This window comes from Dendrobates tinctorius, unplaced genomic scaffold (assembly GCF_039654945.1).
Source record: "Dendrobates tinctorius isolate UK_male_01 unplaced genomic scaffold, ASM3965494v1 ptg000403l, whole genome shotgun sequence".
Classification (NCBI taxonomy): Eukaryota; Metazoa; Chordata; class Amphibia; order Anura; family Dendrobatidae; genus Dendrobates; species Dendrobates tinctorius.
The window spans coordinates 564,998-581,380 of NW_027362068.1; the positions used below are offsets into that span (position 1 = coordinate 564,998).

Here is a 16,383-nt window from a genome sequence, read left to right on the forward strand (position 1 = left end):
TCGGACGCTCGTTACAGGAACGCTTCAGCTATGTGTGTCCAGACTTGGTGAAAGAATTCAGTAAATATGATCAGGATGGCGCCAAGTGGATCAAGCAGTTCAGCGGCGTCAATGCTGTCTCCAAGAAGGAGTTCTTCATCGATGTTGGTTATGAGAGGTTTCTGGGACCTGAAATTTTCTTCCATCCTGAGGTTTGTGCTATAAAGAAGGGTTCATGCTGCCGAGGGTGGTGGGGATGGGGACGAGGCCGCTCTTGGAGGGGGGGGGGAGCACTACCACTGGGGAGGAGGACACTTCCCTTCATCTAGGAGACCTTGTTTTCCTCACTAATCTGTCATATTTGTAGTTTGCGAATCCAGATTTCACGCAGCCGATCTCAGAAGTGGTGGATGAGGTGATTCAGAACTGCCCCATTGATGTCCGCCGCCCCCTGTATAAGGTGACTTTACTCCACTCTGCTCTTGTGTTCCCCTGTAGTCGGCTGTGTAACTGACCCTTGTACTCTTGTGCACAGAACATCGTCCTCTCCGGCGGCTCCACCATGTTCAGGGACTTTGGCCGGCGTCTGCAGAGAGACCTGAAAAGAACGGTGGATGCCCGGCTGAAGCTGAGCGAGGAGCTGAGCGGCGGCCGGCTGAAGGTCAGTGTAATGTTTAGTGACACATCTCAACGCCACCCGGAGATGGATCGTCTGTACCTCTGGGTGAGGGGAACAGGAGGTCTGCACCGGAGGGAGGGGGTGGGGTCAGGAGATCTGCACCGGAGGGAGGGGGTGGGGTCAGGAGGTCTGCACCGGAGGGAGGGGGTGGGGTCAGGAGGTCTGCACTGTGCACCGGAGGGGGTGGGTTGGTTGGCAGGGGGGTGTATAGGGAGGTAGGTCTGTTCTGGGCTGGTGTTCAGTACCTGGGGGGGTGGCAGGGGTTCTGTACTGGGGGTAGGTCTGTACCTGGGGGAGGGCGAGAGATGTTAAGCGCTCCCCTGTTGGTCCTTCTGTGGAGTCCAGCCAGTTCCCAGGCTTCTTTGGAAAGCGTGAATAACGCTGAATACTGCAACACTACGGTAAAGTAACCGCACAATCCCGTCCCCAAATGGGGGGGGGAAATAATGCAAAAACGATTAACCCCTTAACGACCGCCAACACGCTTTTTAATGGCGCTGAGAAATAAGTGTATATCGCCCCCCCCAGCATCAAAAATTCTCCTGGGTCTCGGATTAACAGCGATCATAAAAAGTCTGGTTTTCCATTCATTTCTCTTCTGATATGATCTAGCAAAAAGGAGGAGAGAGAAATGGGGTCCCCCGGGCCCCCCTGGTACCTCCTCTTCCATCCCGGTTCCTCGAGCTCTGTCACTTGGCCCTCCACGTCTTCTTCCCAGAAGAAAATGGCGTGCACATGCGCAGTGCCGAGATCTGCCGGCAACAATACACTTTTCTTATTGGTTCATTTTGACCACCTGTGAATAGGGTCTGTGAAAGGATGGGGGGGTGATTTACTATGTTTCTTAGGGTTAGAAACCCTAACCCTTAGTTAGGTAAAAAGCAAAAAAAGTTATTAATCCTTCAGGTGCTTCACAGGAACTGAAGCCATGTGGAAGGAAAAAATGGACATTTTAACCTCTTTACCCCCAAGGGTGGTTTGCACGTTCATGACCGGGCCAATTTTTACACTTCTGACCACTGTCCCTTTATGAGGTCATAACTCTGGAGCTTCCATGGGTCCTGGTGATTCTGACATTGTTTTCTCGTGACTTCATGTTAGTGGGAACATTTCTTTGATATAACTTGCGTTTCTTTGTGTAAACGGAAATTTGTTGAAAGTTTTGCAATTTTTAAACTGAGTTTTTATGCCCTTAAAACATAGAGATAAGGCACACAAACTTATAAATAACATTTCCCACATGTTTACTTTACATCAGCACAATTTTGGAAACAATTTTTTTTTTTTGTTAGGAAGTTATAGGGTTAAAAGTTGATCAGGATTTCTCATTTTTACAACAATTTATAAAACCATTGCACTGCAAAACTGCACCCCTCAAGGTGCTCAAAATCACATGCACGTAGTTTATTAACCCTTCATGTGCTTCACTGGAATATTTTGAATGTGGGGAAAAAAAAATACCCTAACCCCTCAGGGTGTTCAAAACCACATTCAATAAGTTTATTAACCCTTCAGGTGCTTCACAGCAGCAGAAGCAACATGGAAGGAAAAAATTAACATTTAACTTTTTATTCACAAAAATGATTTTTTAGCAACAATTTTTTTTTTTTTTTTTTTATCCTAAAAAAAAAAAAAAAAAAAAAGAGAAAATTGACCCCAAAAGTTATTGCGCAATTTGTTCTGAGTACGCTCATACCCCATATGTGGAGGTAAACTACTGTTTGGGCGCATGGCAGAGCTCAGAAGGGAAGGAGCGCTGTTATGAACGGGTAGCCGAGGAGGAAATAAAAAACAATACAAGCTAAGTCTCAGAAACCCAAAGAGGTTGGTAACTATGCAGACTGCAGACCCCTGATCCTAACACGCAACTAGCAGCAGTCGTGGAGCGTTCCTACGGTGGTCCTAGACGCCTCGTCAAAACCGGAGAACTAAATAAGCCTAAAGCAGGAAAAGAGGAAAACTGCCCCAGAGCAGACCCCAAAGGAGAAACAGCCCCCCACATGTATTGATGGTGAAAAAAGATGAAAACACAAACACAGGCAGGAAAATAGGCTGAGCAAACGATGGGGCCAAACTAATTAGAAAGGAAAGACACTGTCTGCAATCTGCCAAAAAACCCTACAAAATGTCCAACACAACTGATAGCAAAATTAACCCTGAAGTCACTAGACTTCTCCCACTATATCAGCACTCTGAAATATTCTGAGACAGAGCAAAAAGAGGCCAGTCTAATAAGGGACAAAAAAAAGGCAATTGGGTCATTCCATGTCAAGTGGACCAGTTTTAAAAATCGTCCCCACTCGACCTTCTCCGATTTTGTTGAAAATTTACAAGGATGTACATGTATGTTTGAAAAGAGGTTCTGTAAATTTTTAGGGCCAGATCTCAAATACATTGGGCACTGTTGACCTTTCACTGGAGGTTCCACCAAGCCTGCGGCTTCAGCTAAGAGGATTTTGCAAACTTTGGCACATAGCCATTAGAGTTCTATACTGGCTATGATGCTGAAATTTGGCATACTAGCTCAACTTTTGCTGCTAAACACGATAAAATTATTACCGACTACGACAAAACAATATTTCGGCCGCAATTTTGTGTCAAAGTAGCTTGAAAAACGCATGGCATAAAATTTATGCCTAACTTTGCGCATATATAACTCAAGACCAAAAACCAATAATAACTGGTGCTTTGCCCTGTACACCAAACATCTACATGACTTTGCATTGCTGCAATATCACGGTCAAAGCATATGTATTTGTGGAAATATTCACACCTACATATGATGAAAAACTTAAAAAAAACGAATTTTACCTATTTAAGAAAAGAAAAATGCCACTGAACATGGTGTTTATTAATACGCAATGAATGGTAACTGCACTATTCAAACCCTTGCGTTGGTCCATGGTGGTTATACCACAAGCAATTCCCTAGGAATTGGTTTTATGATCCTACTAAGAATTGTAATAATGCTGTCTTTCGAGAATTGGCAGCCCCATCACCTAGGAGCCATGGCCGATAGACGTGCAAGGCCAGCCGCGGGCGGTCTCTTTATCGCAGGTTCCGAAGCCTGAGGGTGGGTGTCTTTGCCTAGGATCCCAAGCCTAATATTGGGTATCTTTTGTTGGTTCCCAAGCCATAATGTTCAGTCTAAGTGGTCTAAAATTGTTGCTGAATTTGCAACATAATCGGTTCAGAGAAGCTGTATTGTGGGCCCATTGCTGTTGCAGCTGGTGCTGGAATTATTGCAATGATTGACTGCTCGGGAATCCAGCATGTATCATTTCTCACAGGCCAGTGAAAGAAGCTAGCTGGTCCATGAGGATGCATAAAATTTATTAATGCATCATGGTTGTCGACTGAAATTTCAGAAATATTTCCAATCCACCAGTTGCTATTGTATTTGCAGGCAATGTATTGCCCTGGCTGGAGGTTTGCAATTGGCACAAAAGGCATTTCTGATCTGACAGATCTATCTACATGGGCAATGAAAGATGATGGGTCATTTGACACCCTTGAAATGCGAATCTTTTTGTCATCAATTGGCACAAACTGGTGATTTTCTCTTGTTCCAGCAATTGTATGTCCATCTTTGAACCTTTCCTCTTGAACTACCCGTATTTCGTCAATTTTACTACCCGTATTTCGTCAGTTGCTCATTGCAAAAGCTGAATAAATCCACCGGGGTCAGTATTTGGTTTTCAGTTGGGCGTTGAAGACTGGCACGAGCTGCCAACCGCTTTGCTGTCCCCCCAATCCCATCACAGGGCGACTTTCCATGCCTGGTACCAAAAAAATTCCATTCAGCGCTGATATTGAAATCAGCATTGTGGTGGCACAAGTTGAGAACATTTTTGGAATTTTTGTACTGGGCTGCAGATCCATCGCTGAAGCAGTGGATATGACGAATCCCATAGATGAGAGTCTTGAGATACTCCATAATTACTGTTAAAGTGTGGACTGCAACTGTGTCATGTCGTGAGCAATCACTGATTATGCACAAGCTGATGTTCTGCGCAGCTTCACCATTTAACTCCTTGAAGTAAATTACAAATGGGTGTACTGTAGCTTGACTATTTTCCCAGTGGAAACCTTGAATGGCATCTTGAACAATAAATGAGTAATTTTCAGCAAAGTCCATAAGGATCACAAGCTCTCCAGGTCTCAGATTTTCCTTCAACGATTTCAGATAGCAACTTTGATGCTTGGCGATGTAGTGATGGCTACAAAGTTTAGAAATTTTCAAAACCAATTCTTCAATTAAATCTTCTATAGTCAGTTGTTTGGTATCAAGCCTGTCTCGATCAGTGTGAATCCATTGTTTGAACTCAATAATATCTTCAGGGTCACTGTTGACAAACACATTGACTAGAAATTCTTTTAAAACTTCAGGACCCGGGCATTTATCACAACGGCCAAGCATACAGTCCTTGGATTCAATTCCACAGACCATTTTCCATATGAGCTCTTTGTAGTCATCATTGGTTGGGCATGCTGCAAGCATTAGTTTGACATTTTGGTGAAGTGTACACACACAAACGGAATGTGTTCCAGCAGATCCAACGGTTACGCACCACTTTGGCCGAGGCTCACAAAACTTGGAAAATCCAATTTCAGGGCCATTCCAATCCCGATAGGCAACAAACCTTTCCCTCATATTGCTCAGTAACAGTCGCTTTTGCATCTGCTTTTTTTCTCCTGCTATTCGCACTGATACATAGTCTTTTTTACCAGGGCACATTCGACTGAATTCATCATCCTCAAAAAATGCCTGCACCTTTTTCTTCACTTCCTCAGAAACTTTCTTGCCACACTTGATTCTAGGTAAGGCTAAGATCCCATGTTCACATTTAAGCTTTCGAGCTTGTTTGACCATTCGTTCAGAGACACCGAATTCGTCTGATATAGCCTTAATGGACCAACTTTTAGGTGCCAATGTCAAGATTTGGACCTTTTCTGCCCGACTGGACACCTGCAGCTTTTGCTTCAAATCTGCCAAAAGGTGATTGTAATCCAGACACATTTTGCACTGTGCTGTTTTTGTTTGCTCAATGTCTTTCGACTCAAGCCCTCCAATTGAAGCAATCTTGCTAGAAAATGCATTTTGTACCTGGCTTATCTTTCTCCTTGCATAGCCAAGTGAATCCCGCTGGCTTACCCGTGGATATTTCAGAGGAGAGATGCCAATGGATGTTAAGCTTGAATTTAGACTTTCAGGAGAACATTCCATTCCATCTGGATCTGATTCAGAGGAAACTGGATCAGCTGATTTTTTTCCTGTTAGCAAATTCTTTTCGACATGATGCACACATCTTCTGGCCAGGCTTCACAACATTCTTTGTAAATTCGTTCAACTGGTCAGCTGCTAACAAATTGATAGCTCGCAAATTCTTTTTGGTGTTATGACCTTTCTTCCCAAAAGGATTGCAACACGATTTTTGCAAATGCTCATATTTGGTCAAGAATGAAGCTTCATGGTGTAAACGGATTTGTGAATGTTCGTCAAAATTTAGTCCCACTCGTCGACGCAGCAATTTCTGTTCATCCAATCCTAAGCTTGTAAACAATTTCAACTCATCCTTGCTATGGGTGAATGTCTTAAGGTGGCACTTCGAATTGTTCGCAAGGCTGATAGAGCACTGGGCTGATTCTTCATCAATTTCATTCTCCATCGCTAAAAAATAAATATATGCATTAAAATGTAACAATAGTCAATAGCTTTTCATAAATAAAAAGGTTTATAGGTTTTTGATTATAATAGACATAGCTAGCAACAATACAACTCTGTAACATGTGATAAGAATCTGAAAATCAAACACAAAATCAATGCATTACGCGGATAAATAACACCATGATCAGTGGCATTTTTCTCTTCTTAAACTGAGAGACTCCAAAAAAAAAAAAAAATGTTCCTTGTAGAGAGAAATGTGCTCTTTCTAGTGATATCAGAGTTAATATATTTTAGGGGTACCCTTTTTGAGAAATTTGACCTAAAAATAGGTAAAATTCGGATTTTTAACGTTTTTCATCATATGTGGGTGTGAATATTTCCACAAATACATATGCTTTGACCGTGATATTGCAGCAATGCAAAGTCATGTAGATGTTTGGTGTACAGGGCAAAGCACCAGTTATTATTGGTTTTTGGTCTTGAGTTATATATGGGCAAAGTTTGGCATAAATTTTATGCGACGCGTTTTACAAGCTAATTTGACACAAAATTGCGGCCGAAATATTGTTTTGTCATAGTCGGTAATAATTTTATCGTGTTTAGCAGCAAAAGTTGAGCTAGTATGCCAAATTTCAGCATCATAGCCAGTATAGAACTCTAATGGCTATGTGCCAAAGTTTGCAAAATCCTCTTAGCTGAAGCCGCAGGCTTGGTGGAACCTCCAGTGAAAGGTCAACAGTGCCCAATGTATTTGAGATCTGGCCCTAAAAATTTACAGAACCTCTTTTCAAACATACATGTACATCCTTGCAAATTTTCAGCAAAATCGGAGAAGGTCGAGTGGGGACCACTGGTCCACTTGACATGGAATGACCCAATTTGGCAAATAAGAGTGGAAATTCAGCACAGCCCAGCCGGGCTGGCTGACCACACAAAAAAACTGAAGAGACCAACAAGAGCAAGTGTGAACATTAGCAAAAAAACAAACTTATCTTGGGAAGACTGGAACAGAGCTGAGTCCTAGACCTGAGAAGCAGACTGAATCACCAGCACCTGGATAGGGCGTCGGCTGTCTTATATCCAGTCTGATACTCCAGAGATCCAATCACTATCTTCCTCACCAGGTGGCAGATCACTACCACTTAAACCAACCTCACTACCTCCCGTCACCACCAGAGGGAGAACGGAAGGGGAACTTTCAACTGGTGGAGCAGAAAATGAGCTCATAACAGAGCGCTGTTTGACTCGCCATGTCTTGTTTGGCGAGCACCTGATGTGCCTAAAGAGTAAACCCCCCCCCACACAAGTGACCCCATTTTGGAAACTAGACCCCCTAAGGAACTTATCTAGAAGTGTGGTGAGCACTTTGAACCCCCAAGTGTTTCGCTAAAGTTTATAATGCCCGGGCATGAAAAAAATATATACATTTTTCCCACAAAAACTTCATGGCCCCCAATTTTTAATTTTCCCAAGGGTAACAGAAGAAACTGCACCCCAAAAGTTGTGGTCCAATTTGTCCTGAATTTGCTGATACCCAACATGTGGGAGAAAACTACTGTTTGGGCACACGTCGGCACTCGAAAGGGAAGTAGTGATGTTTTGGAATGCAGACTTTGATGGAATGGTCTGCGGATGTCATGTTCGTTTGCAGAGCCCCTGATGTACCTAAACAGTAAAAAAAAAAAAAAACCCACAAGTGACATCATTTTGGATACTAGACCCCCCAAGGAACAAATCTAGATGTGCCCCTGTGTGACTAACCTACTGTTTCCAGTAAAGTAAATTAGTATTGCATGTAGGTGTGGTACAATTTGAAGCAATCCTTCATACACAGGCCAGGTTTTTTGGGGCAGGTGTCGCATTGATAAATGGTGTCCTTGCGTATTCCCGTTTTGTAACACACTCGGCACCTTTTTAGTGGCTTACCTTTTCTTCCGGTTGGCGGGACCGCCCCCGGAAAATGTTGACCTGGTACAATTCGAGCACCTTCAGTTCCAGAAGGACTGGGGCCCGCTCCTTCCTGAGCGCCAAGCATCAGGGCCTTATCCACTACCTCCTGGAACTAAAGGTACGACGTATCGGTGTGGCTTGCACGTCGTGACAGCAGGAAAGCGTTGAGCATTGCCATCTGTACTATGTGCACGGACAGCTTTTTGTACCACACCTTGGCCTTTCTCAAAGCATTGTATGGTTGGAGGAGTTGATCGGAGAGATCAATGCCCCCCATGTTTTTGTTGTACCCCAGTACACAGGTTGGTTTGCTGACCTGTGTAGAGGAACCTCGTACAGTGCTGAGGGGCGCTGCCATCACCATGTATGGTGGTCAAAAGAAGGACATCCCTCTTGTCCTTGACCAGCAGGTGGCCACTACATTGGGCTCTGCTGTCACCCCTTCTGAGCATCTGCCCAAGTAGCGTTTTCGGGAGGCCTCTCTGATTTTTGTAGACAGTACTGCAGGCTGCCGTACCTTGTGCAGAGAGGGATTTGTAGAGTGGGATGCTGGTATAAAAGTTATCAGTGTAGAGGTGATCACCTTTATCCAGCAGTGGGCGCTCCAAGGACCGGGGGACACTCAAGGGGGTCAGTCCTGGTGTCCTTTCCTTCATAAGCTGGTGGAATAAGATTCTGCAGGTGAACAACTGGCTACGTCGATGGTGCCGTCAGCAACGATTTGGATTTCTGGATCACGGAGTGAACTACTTATACGATGGACTACTTGCTAGAGATGGGGTGCACCTTACGAAGACTGGAAAGCATGTATTTGGAAGTCGCCTTGCTACACTTGTAAGGAGAGCTTTAAACTAGAACAACATGGGAAGGGAAGCAAAAGACCAGAAAAAGCCATACACCTGACAAATGCTATTGAGAACTCTGCTATTAGAAGTGGAAAGGAAGAACAAAGACGAAAGAATCTAATTAATAAAAATATTGGAGAAAGAGAAACCAATCACAAACTAAAATGTTTCTATACTAATGCACAAAGCATGGGCAACAGACAAGGAGAATTGGAACTACTAACACAGGAAAAGAAATATGATGTCATTGGAATCACTGAAACTTGGTGGGACAATACACATGATTGGAATACAAGACTAGAAGGATACAACTTATTTGCAAGAAACAGACTTGATAAACGAGGAGGAGGTGTCGCATTGTATGTTCGAAACGCGTATATCTGCACAGAGATTGAAGCTTCAGAGACTGGGAGTTCTGTGGAAACTGTTTGGGTAAGAATACAAGGACAGAACAATGGAAAGGACACCATTGTAGGCATTTACTACAGGCCGCCTGTGCAAGCCGAAGATATAGATGAACTCTTTATGCATCAGATGGCCAAGTTCTCCAAAAAATATGACATAGTTGTCATGGGAGATTTCAACTATCCAGACATTTGTTGGGAATCTCTCTCAGGCAAAACTAACAGGTCAAGGAAATTCTTATCCTCTCTTGCTGACAACTTTATCTTCCAAAAGGTAAGGGAGAAAACAAGGGGAACTGCTACCTTGGATCTAATCCTTATAAACAGGGAGGAAATGGTTGAGGAGGTAAAAGTGGCTGGGACCCTAGGAGGTAGCGACCATGCTATTTTAGAATTTTGGATAACTAGAGGTGGAAGACCTGTGAAGACTCAGACGTCAAGGTTAGATTTCAGAAAGGCAGATTTTAAGGGATTCAGAAAGAGAATTGGAGGGATCCAATGGCTGGATATCCTTAAAGACAAAAATGTCCAGGAAGGATGGGAAATCTTGAAAAATGAAATTCTCAAAGCACAGTTGTTAACAATTCCGAAAAGAGGGAAGAATAGGAAGCATTTAAGGAAACCAGGATGGATGAACACAGAACTTAAGCACATGCTAAAAAGGAAGAAAAAAATGTTTATAAAATGGAAAGAGGGAGGCATATCTAAAGAAGAATATAATGCTGTCTGCAGAACCTGCAGGGCACAAATCAGATTAGCTAAAGCTGAAAATGAACTGAGGCTTGCAAGAGATGTCAAAAGCAATAATAAAGGATTTTGGGGATATGTCAAAAGTAAAAGAAAAGTCAAAGATGCTATAGGATTTTTACAGGATGAAAATGATGAAATGGTAAGACAGGATGTTGAGAAGGCTGAACTTTTAAATTCCTATTTTGCATCTGTTTTCTCTCAGAAAGGAAATGCAACATCAACTGTTATTCACTGTCCTATTAAGGGAATAGAAGAATCCAGGATATCTATAAACAGAAAGACAGTGAGGAAACACTTAGCTAACCTAAATGAATTCAAGTCTCCAGGTCCAGATGAATTACACCCCAGAGTACTGAAGGAGATAGCAGAAGAAATTTTTGAACCCCTCTCCATAATCTTTGAAAATTCTTGGAGAACAGGAGAAGTGCCAGAAGACTGGAGAAGAGCAAATGTTGTTCCTATCTTCAAAAAGGGGAAGAAGGTGGACCCAGGCAACTATAGGCCGGTGAGTCTGACTTCTATACCAGGAAAGATCTTTGAACAAATTATTAAACAACATGTATGTCAATACCTGGATAAGAATGAAGTGATTAAACAGAGTCAGCATGGGTTTCTAACTAATAAGTCATGTCAGACTAACTTAATTTCCTTCTATGACGGTATCACTGATTGGGTGGATCAAGGAAATGCTGTAGATATAGTATATCTTGACTTCAGCAAAGCATTTGACAAAGTCTCTCATACAATCCTTATTGAAAAAATGACTAAGTATGGAATGGACAAGGCAACTGTTTGGTGGATTCATAACTGGCTTAGTGATCGGACCCAAAGAGTGGTCGTAAATGGCTGCACATCCAGTTGGAAGAATGTCTCAAGTGGGGTACCACAGGGCTCTGTCCTGGGCCCTGTATTGTTCAACATCTTTATCAACGATTTAGATGAAGGAATTGAGGGTAAACTGATTAAATTTGCTGATGACACAAAGCTAGGAGGGATAGCTAATACTAGAGAAGAGAGAGAGAGGATTCAAAAAGATTTAAATAAACTGGAGAAGTGGGCAGCAACTAACAGAATGGTTTTTAACAGGGAGAAATGCAAAGTACTACATCTGGGCAATAAAAATGAAAAAAGCATATATAGAATGGGAGGAATAGGGCTAAGTGACAGCACATGTGAAAAAGACTTGGGTATACTAATAGATCACAGACTGAATATGAGTCAACAGTGTGATGCAGCAGCAAAAAAAGGCAAATGCAATTCTAGGATGTATTAACAGAAGCATACAGTCTAGATCACGTGAAGTCATTATTTCCCTCTACTCCTCTTTGGTCAGACCTCATCTGGAATATTGTGTCCAGTTTTGGGCACCACATTTTAAAAAAGACATCAACAAACTGGAGCAAGTTCAGAAAAGAGCGACCAGAATGGTGACCGGTCTGCAAACCCTGTCTTATGAGGAAAGGTTGCAGGATTTGGGAATGTTTAGTTTGCAAAAGAGAAGACTGAGAGGAGACTTAATAGCTGTCTACAAATATCTAAAGGGCTGTCACATTGTAGAAGGATCAACTTTATTCTCATTTGCACAAGGAAAGACTAGAAGCAATGGGATGAAACTGAATGGGAGGAGACACAGATTAGATATTAGAAAAAACTTTTTGACAGAGTGATCAATGAGTGGAACAGGCTGCCACGAGAAGTGGTGAGTTCTCCTTCAATGGAAGTCTTCAAACAGAGGCTGGACAGACATCTGACTGGGATGATTTAGCGAATCCTGCTTTGAGCAGGGGGTTGGACCAGATGGCCCAGGAGGTCCCTTCCAACTCTACGATTCTATGATTCTATGATTCTAAGCTCTAAACCTGTGGCTGTACCCTGAGGTACTCTCACACAGCTTGTAGTTTGATTCTGGACCTGGCCCTCTTGCTGGGCAGGTACTGACGGAATTGGAGCCTTCCCTTAAAATGTACTAGGGACGTCTGCGTGGATGAGTCCTTTTTGGGGCACGTACACTTCAGCAAACTTTTTGTTGAAGTGTTCGATGACCGTCCGAACTTTGAACAGATGGTGAAAGTTGGGGTCATCTCGTTGGGGACACTGTGCATTATTGGTATAATGCAGGAATTTGAGGATGGCCTCAAAACGCGTCCGGGCCACAATCATTCAGAACACTGGAGTGTTATATGAAATATCAACACTCCAACATTACCGAAGTTCTGGCTTCTTCAGGATCCCCATGTGAAGGACCAAGGCCCCAAAACTGCATCATTTCAACTGCGTCTACAGGAGACCAGGTATAAAATGAAGAACCGGGTTTTGTGCCAAAAATTGATGAGCGTACAAATTAGTTTGCTCCACCATGAGGTTAACAAACTCCTCAGAGAAAAAGACTTTGAAAAATTCATTCTGTGAGGCCGGTAGTGTCAAACTTGATTCCTGATCCTGCCACAAAATCAAGAATCAATGGCTCGTAATTTTCAGGGGGCGAGGTCCACACAGGGGTCCGCAATGGGGTGCGCTGGTTCAGCTGCGGGAATGGTGGGCGCTGCCTCATCTTCTGTCCTGGGGCATCTGCGTGGCGGTTCCACAGGACCCGAGGCGGAAGATGAGGATGAAGAATCCGAAAAGTACAGAAATGTGGGATCTTCTCCCTCGCTATCATTGTCTGAGGCAAGGAAAGAATATGCCTCCTCCACTGAATAGCGCTGTTGGGACGAATGACGAGCGGGACATGTTTTTGTGTGAATATGGTGCTTGTGCGTACTTTATTGATAACTGTATGTGTGGGGGGATAGTGATTGGTGTAAACTATTCTGAAAAGAAAAAAGCAAATAGGGAGAAAAAATGCCTGTGGGGGAAAAAAGTCTAAAACGGCGTACAGAGATGGCGAAAATAAGTGTCTAAAACAGCGGGCACGAGCTCTGATAAGTGAACCGTTTCACTTATCAAAGTTTGGCGGCAGCTGTATGTGCGGAAAGGGGGTGAAAAAAGAGGAAAATGGCAGGCCCAAACTCTGGTAAGTTAACTGCATCACTTATCAAAGTTTGGCGGCTGCGGGATGTGTGTACGGATTTGGCGCAAAGGGGGCTGAGGGGAAAAAAAGTGAGCACGAGTGTTGATCGGTGAACTGTCACCAATCAACGCTCGGCGGCTACGCAAAGGGGGGTGGAGGGGGTATGGGCTGGATGAAGATAGATTGGGCAGGGATCAGGTAACACTTACAGTTGTAGTGTCTCTTTTTTTTTTTTTTTTTTTTTTTTTTTCCTGTCTTCCGCAGAGATTGTGGTGTTACAGGCTCCAGTGGCACCACAATACCCAGCACAGGAGCTCTTGCTGTGTGACCGCTCTGCAGGAATCCTTAGCTAGAGGGAGGACCCTGCAGTGCAGTCAGGCAGGTCACAGGCAGGTGACAGACAGATCACAGAGCGGTCACACCGCGGTCACTCCGCTGCTGTGACCAGTCATTGTGGGATCGAATGATTACATCGATCCCATTAATCACTGCTGGCCCTTGTCACCATGGCAACTGCCTAGAATCTGAGCTCATAGCTGTGCCCTGTGATTAGCGCTATCGACGATAACATCTATCGTGCCAACCAGCTCCTGCTGGGCCTCTCCTAGGCTCCGGCCTAGGATCGGTACTATTACAGCACCGGGCCGGTACCGTCAGGGCACAGCGGCGGTAATACCGCCGCTGTGCCCTGTGTTTGGCGAAATAGATGCGATCGCGCCAATCCGGGGGGGTTTTGCTGGTGCTTTGCGTTGCCAGGCACCGGCCTAGGATCGAGTACATCGGAACTCGATCCTAACCTGAGATCTCATTGTTTCAGCCAATGAGAGAGGCTGCGATTGGCTGTTCAGAATTGAGCAGCCAATCACAGCGCTCAGGAGGCAGGGAGGGCGGGATCAGAGCCCGGGAGGCCGACACCATCTTCCCTGAGGTAAGATGGCGTCGTAATTTTAATGCGATCACCGCGACTTGGCGGTGTCGCATTAAAGGGCATGACGTACTATCCCGTCTATGGTCATACGGGCCTGGGTCACCTGGACGGGATAGTACGTCAAATGTCAGAAAGGGGTTAATTTTTCCAATAAAAAATGTTCTTTTAGCCTCAGTTTTTTCATTTTCACATGGGCAAGAGGATAAAATGGATCCTAAAATTTGTTGGGCAATTTCTCCTGAGCACACCGATACCTCATATGTGGTCATAAACCACTGTTTGTGCGCATGGCAGGACTCAGAAGGGAAGGAGCGCCATTTGACTTTTTGAATGGAAAATTAGCTTCAATCGTTAGCGGACACCATGTCGCGTATGGAAAGTATGTAGTGTATGTCAGGTTGGTGTGTGTTGTGGTGTAGGTTACGTCAGGTTGGTGTGTGTGGTGTAGTGTACACCCCACACACCCGCCTGACGTACACTGCGCCGCGCACACCCGCCTGACGTGCACTGCGCCGCGCACACCCGCCTGACGTGCACTGCGCCGCGCACACCCGCCTGACGTGCACTGCGCCGTGCACCCCCACGTCAGGCGGGTGTGGGCGAGTTCTGTAGGGGAATGTCAGGATGTGTTTAGTCCACGGACGTGTGATGAATTCTGAAGCATTCAGTCACACAGTCCAGGTTTGTCTGGACACGTTTCACATTGTAAACGAGTCTCCCTTCTTGTGCTCCTTTAATAGCACACCCGGCACCTTTTCTTGCTCTCCCCTCACGGGGAAAATGTTGCCCTGGTACCATACAGGAAACTTGAGTTCCAGGGGTGCTGGGGCCCGCTCCTTCTTCGGCTCCAAACATCATGGTCTTTATCACCGCCTCCTGGATCTGAAGGAAGGAGTGGATCTGGCCTGCACATCATGATAGCACGCATGCGTTATACAGTGACATTTGTACGATGTGCACAGCCAGTTTTTTGTACCACACCTTCGCCTTCCGCATGGCACTATAGGGCTGGAGGACTTTATCAGAAAGATCAACTCCCCCCATGCGTTGGTTGTACCCCAGGACACAGTCCGGTTTGTGGACCTGGGCTGTGGTACCTCGAATGGTGGTGGCCGTGGTGCCGGGACCATGGATTGTGGTCAAGGAAAAGACTTCCATTTTGTCTTTGAACTTGACCACAAGCGTGTTGCCGCTACATTGGGCTTGGCTCTCACCCTTTCGGAGAGGCTGCTCAATTAGCGGCAAAGGGAGACCCCTCTGGATTCTGCGCACGGTACCGCAAGCGACGGTAGCTCTGGCAGAGAGGGATTGAAATAGTGTGATGCTTGTATAAACGTTATCAACGTACAGATGGCAACCTTTATCAAGCAGAGGGTGGCCCAAATCCCACACTATTTTCCCACTCACCCCCAGAGCAGGTGGACATTCTGGGGGCTGGATCCTACTGTCCTTCCCTTGGTAAACTCTAAAGCCGAGAGTGTACACAGCTTGTAGAGTTTTATCCCGTACCTCGCCCTCGGCAGGTACTGACTCACGTGAAGCCTCCCTTTGGATGAATCCCTCATCCACTTCACACAAATTTCCCTTTGGGGAATATACACTTCCGCAAACTTGTTGCTGAAGTGTTCGATGACAGACTGTTCAAAATTCGGGTCATCGTGGGGAAGGCTGTCAGTGTTGTCCCTAAAATGGAGAAACATATGAATCGCCTCAAAACGTTTCCGACACATAACCATGCGGAGTGTGATATAAAATAGCAGTGTGCGAGTGTTTGATGAAACTTTCTACTGCAGGAGGGGGCTGTCAGGCGCAGTGGGGGCGGGGCGAGAGGGGGCTGTCAGGCGCAGGGGGGGGCGAGAGGGGGCTGTCTGGCGCGAGAGGGGGCTGTCAGGCGCAGGGGGGGCGAGAGGGGGCTGTCAGGTGAGAGGGGGCTGTCAGGCGCAGGGGGGACGAGAGGGGGCTGTCAGGCGCAGTGAGGGGGGGGCGAGAGGGGGCTGTCAGGCGCAGGGGGGGCGAGAGGGGGCTGTCAGGCGCAGGGGGGGCGAGAGGGGGCTGTCAGGCGCAGGGGGGACGAGAGGGGGCTGTCAGGCGCAGGGGGGGCGAGAGGGGGCTGTCAGGCGCAGGGGGGGCGAGAGGGGGCTGTCAGGCGAGAGGGGGCTGTCAGGCGCAG

The 16,383-nt window shown here is 45.4% G+C and overlaps 1 protein-coding gene across 1 annotated transcript in view; it reads left to right on the forward strand.

The window, feature by feature from the left end:
- Positions 1-16,383, forward strand: part of ACTR3 (actin related protein 3) — a 35,325-nt gene that overhangs the window by 11,180 nt on the left and 7,762 nt on the right. The window contains exons 8-10 of the mRNA XM_073563842.1: positions 18-191; positions 347-439; positions 515-640. Of these exons, the coding sequence (XP_073419943.1) occupies positions 18-191; positions 347-439; positions 515-640 (393 nt within the window). The remainder of the gene's footprint in view (positions 1-17; positions 192-346; positions 440-514; positions 641-16,383) is intronic.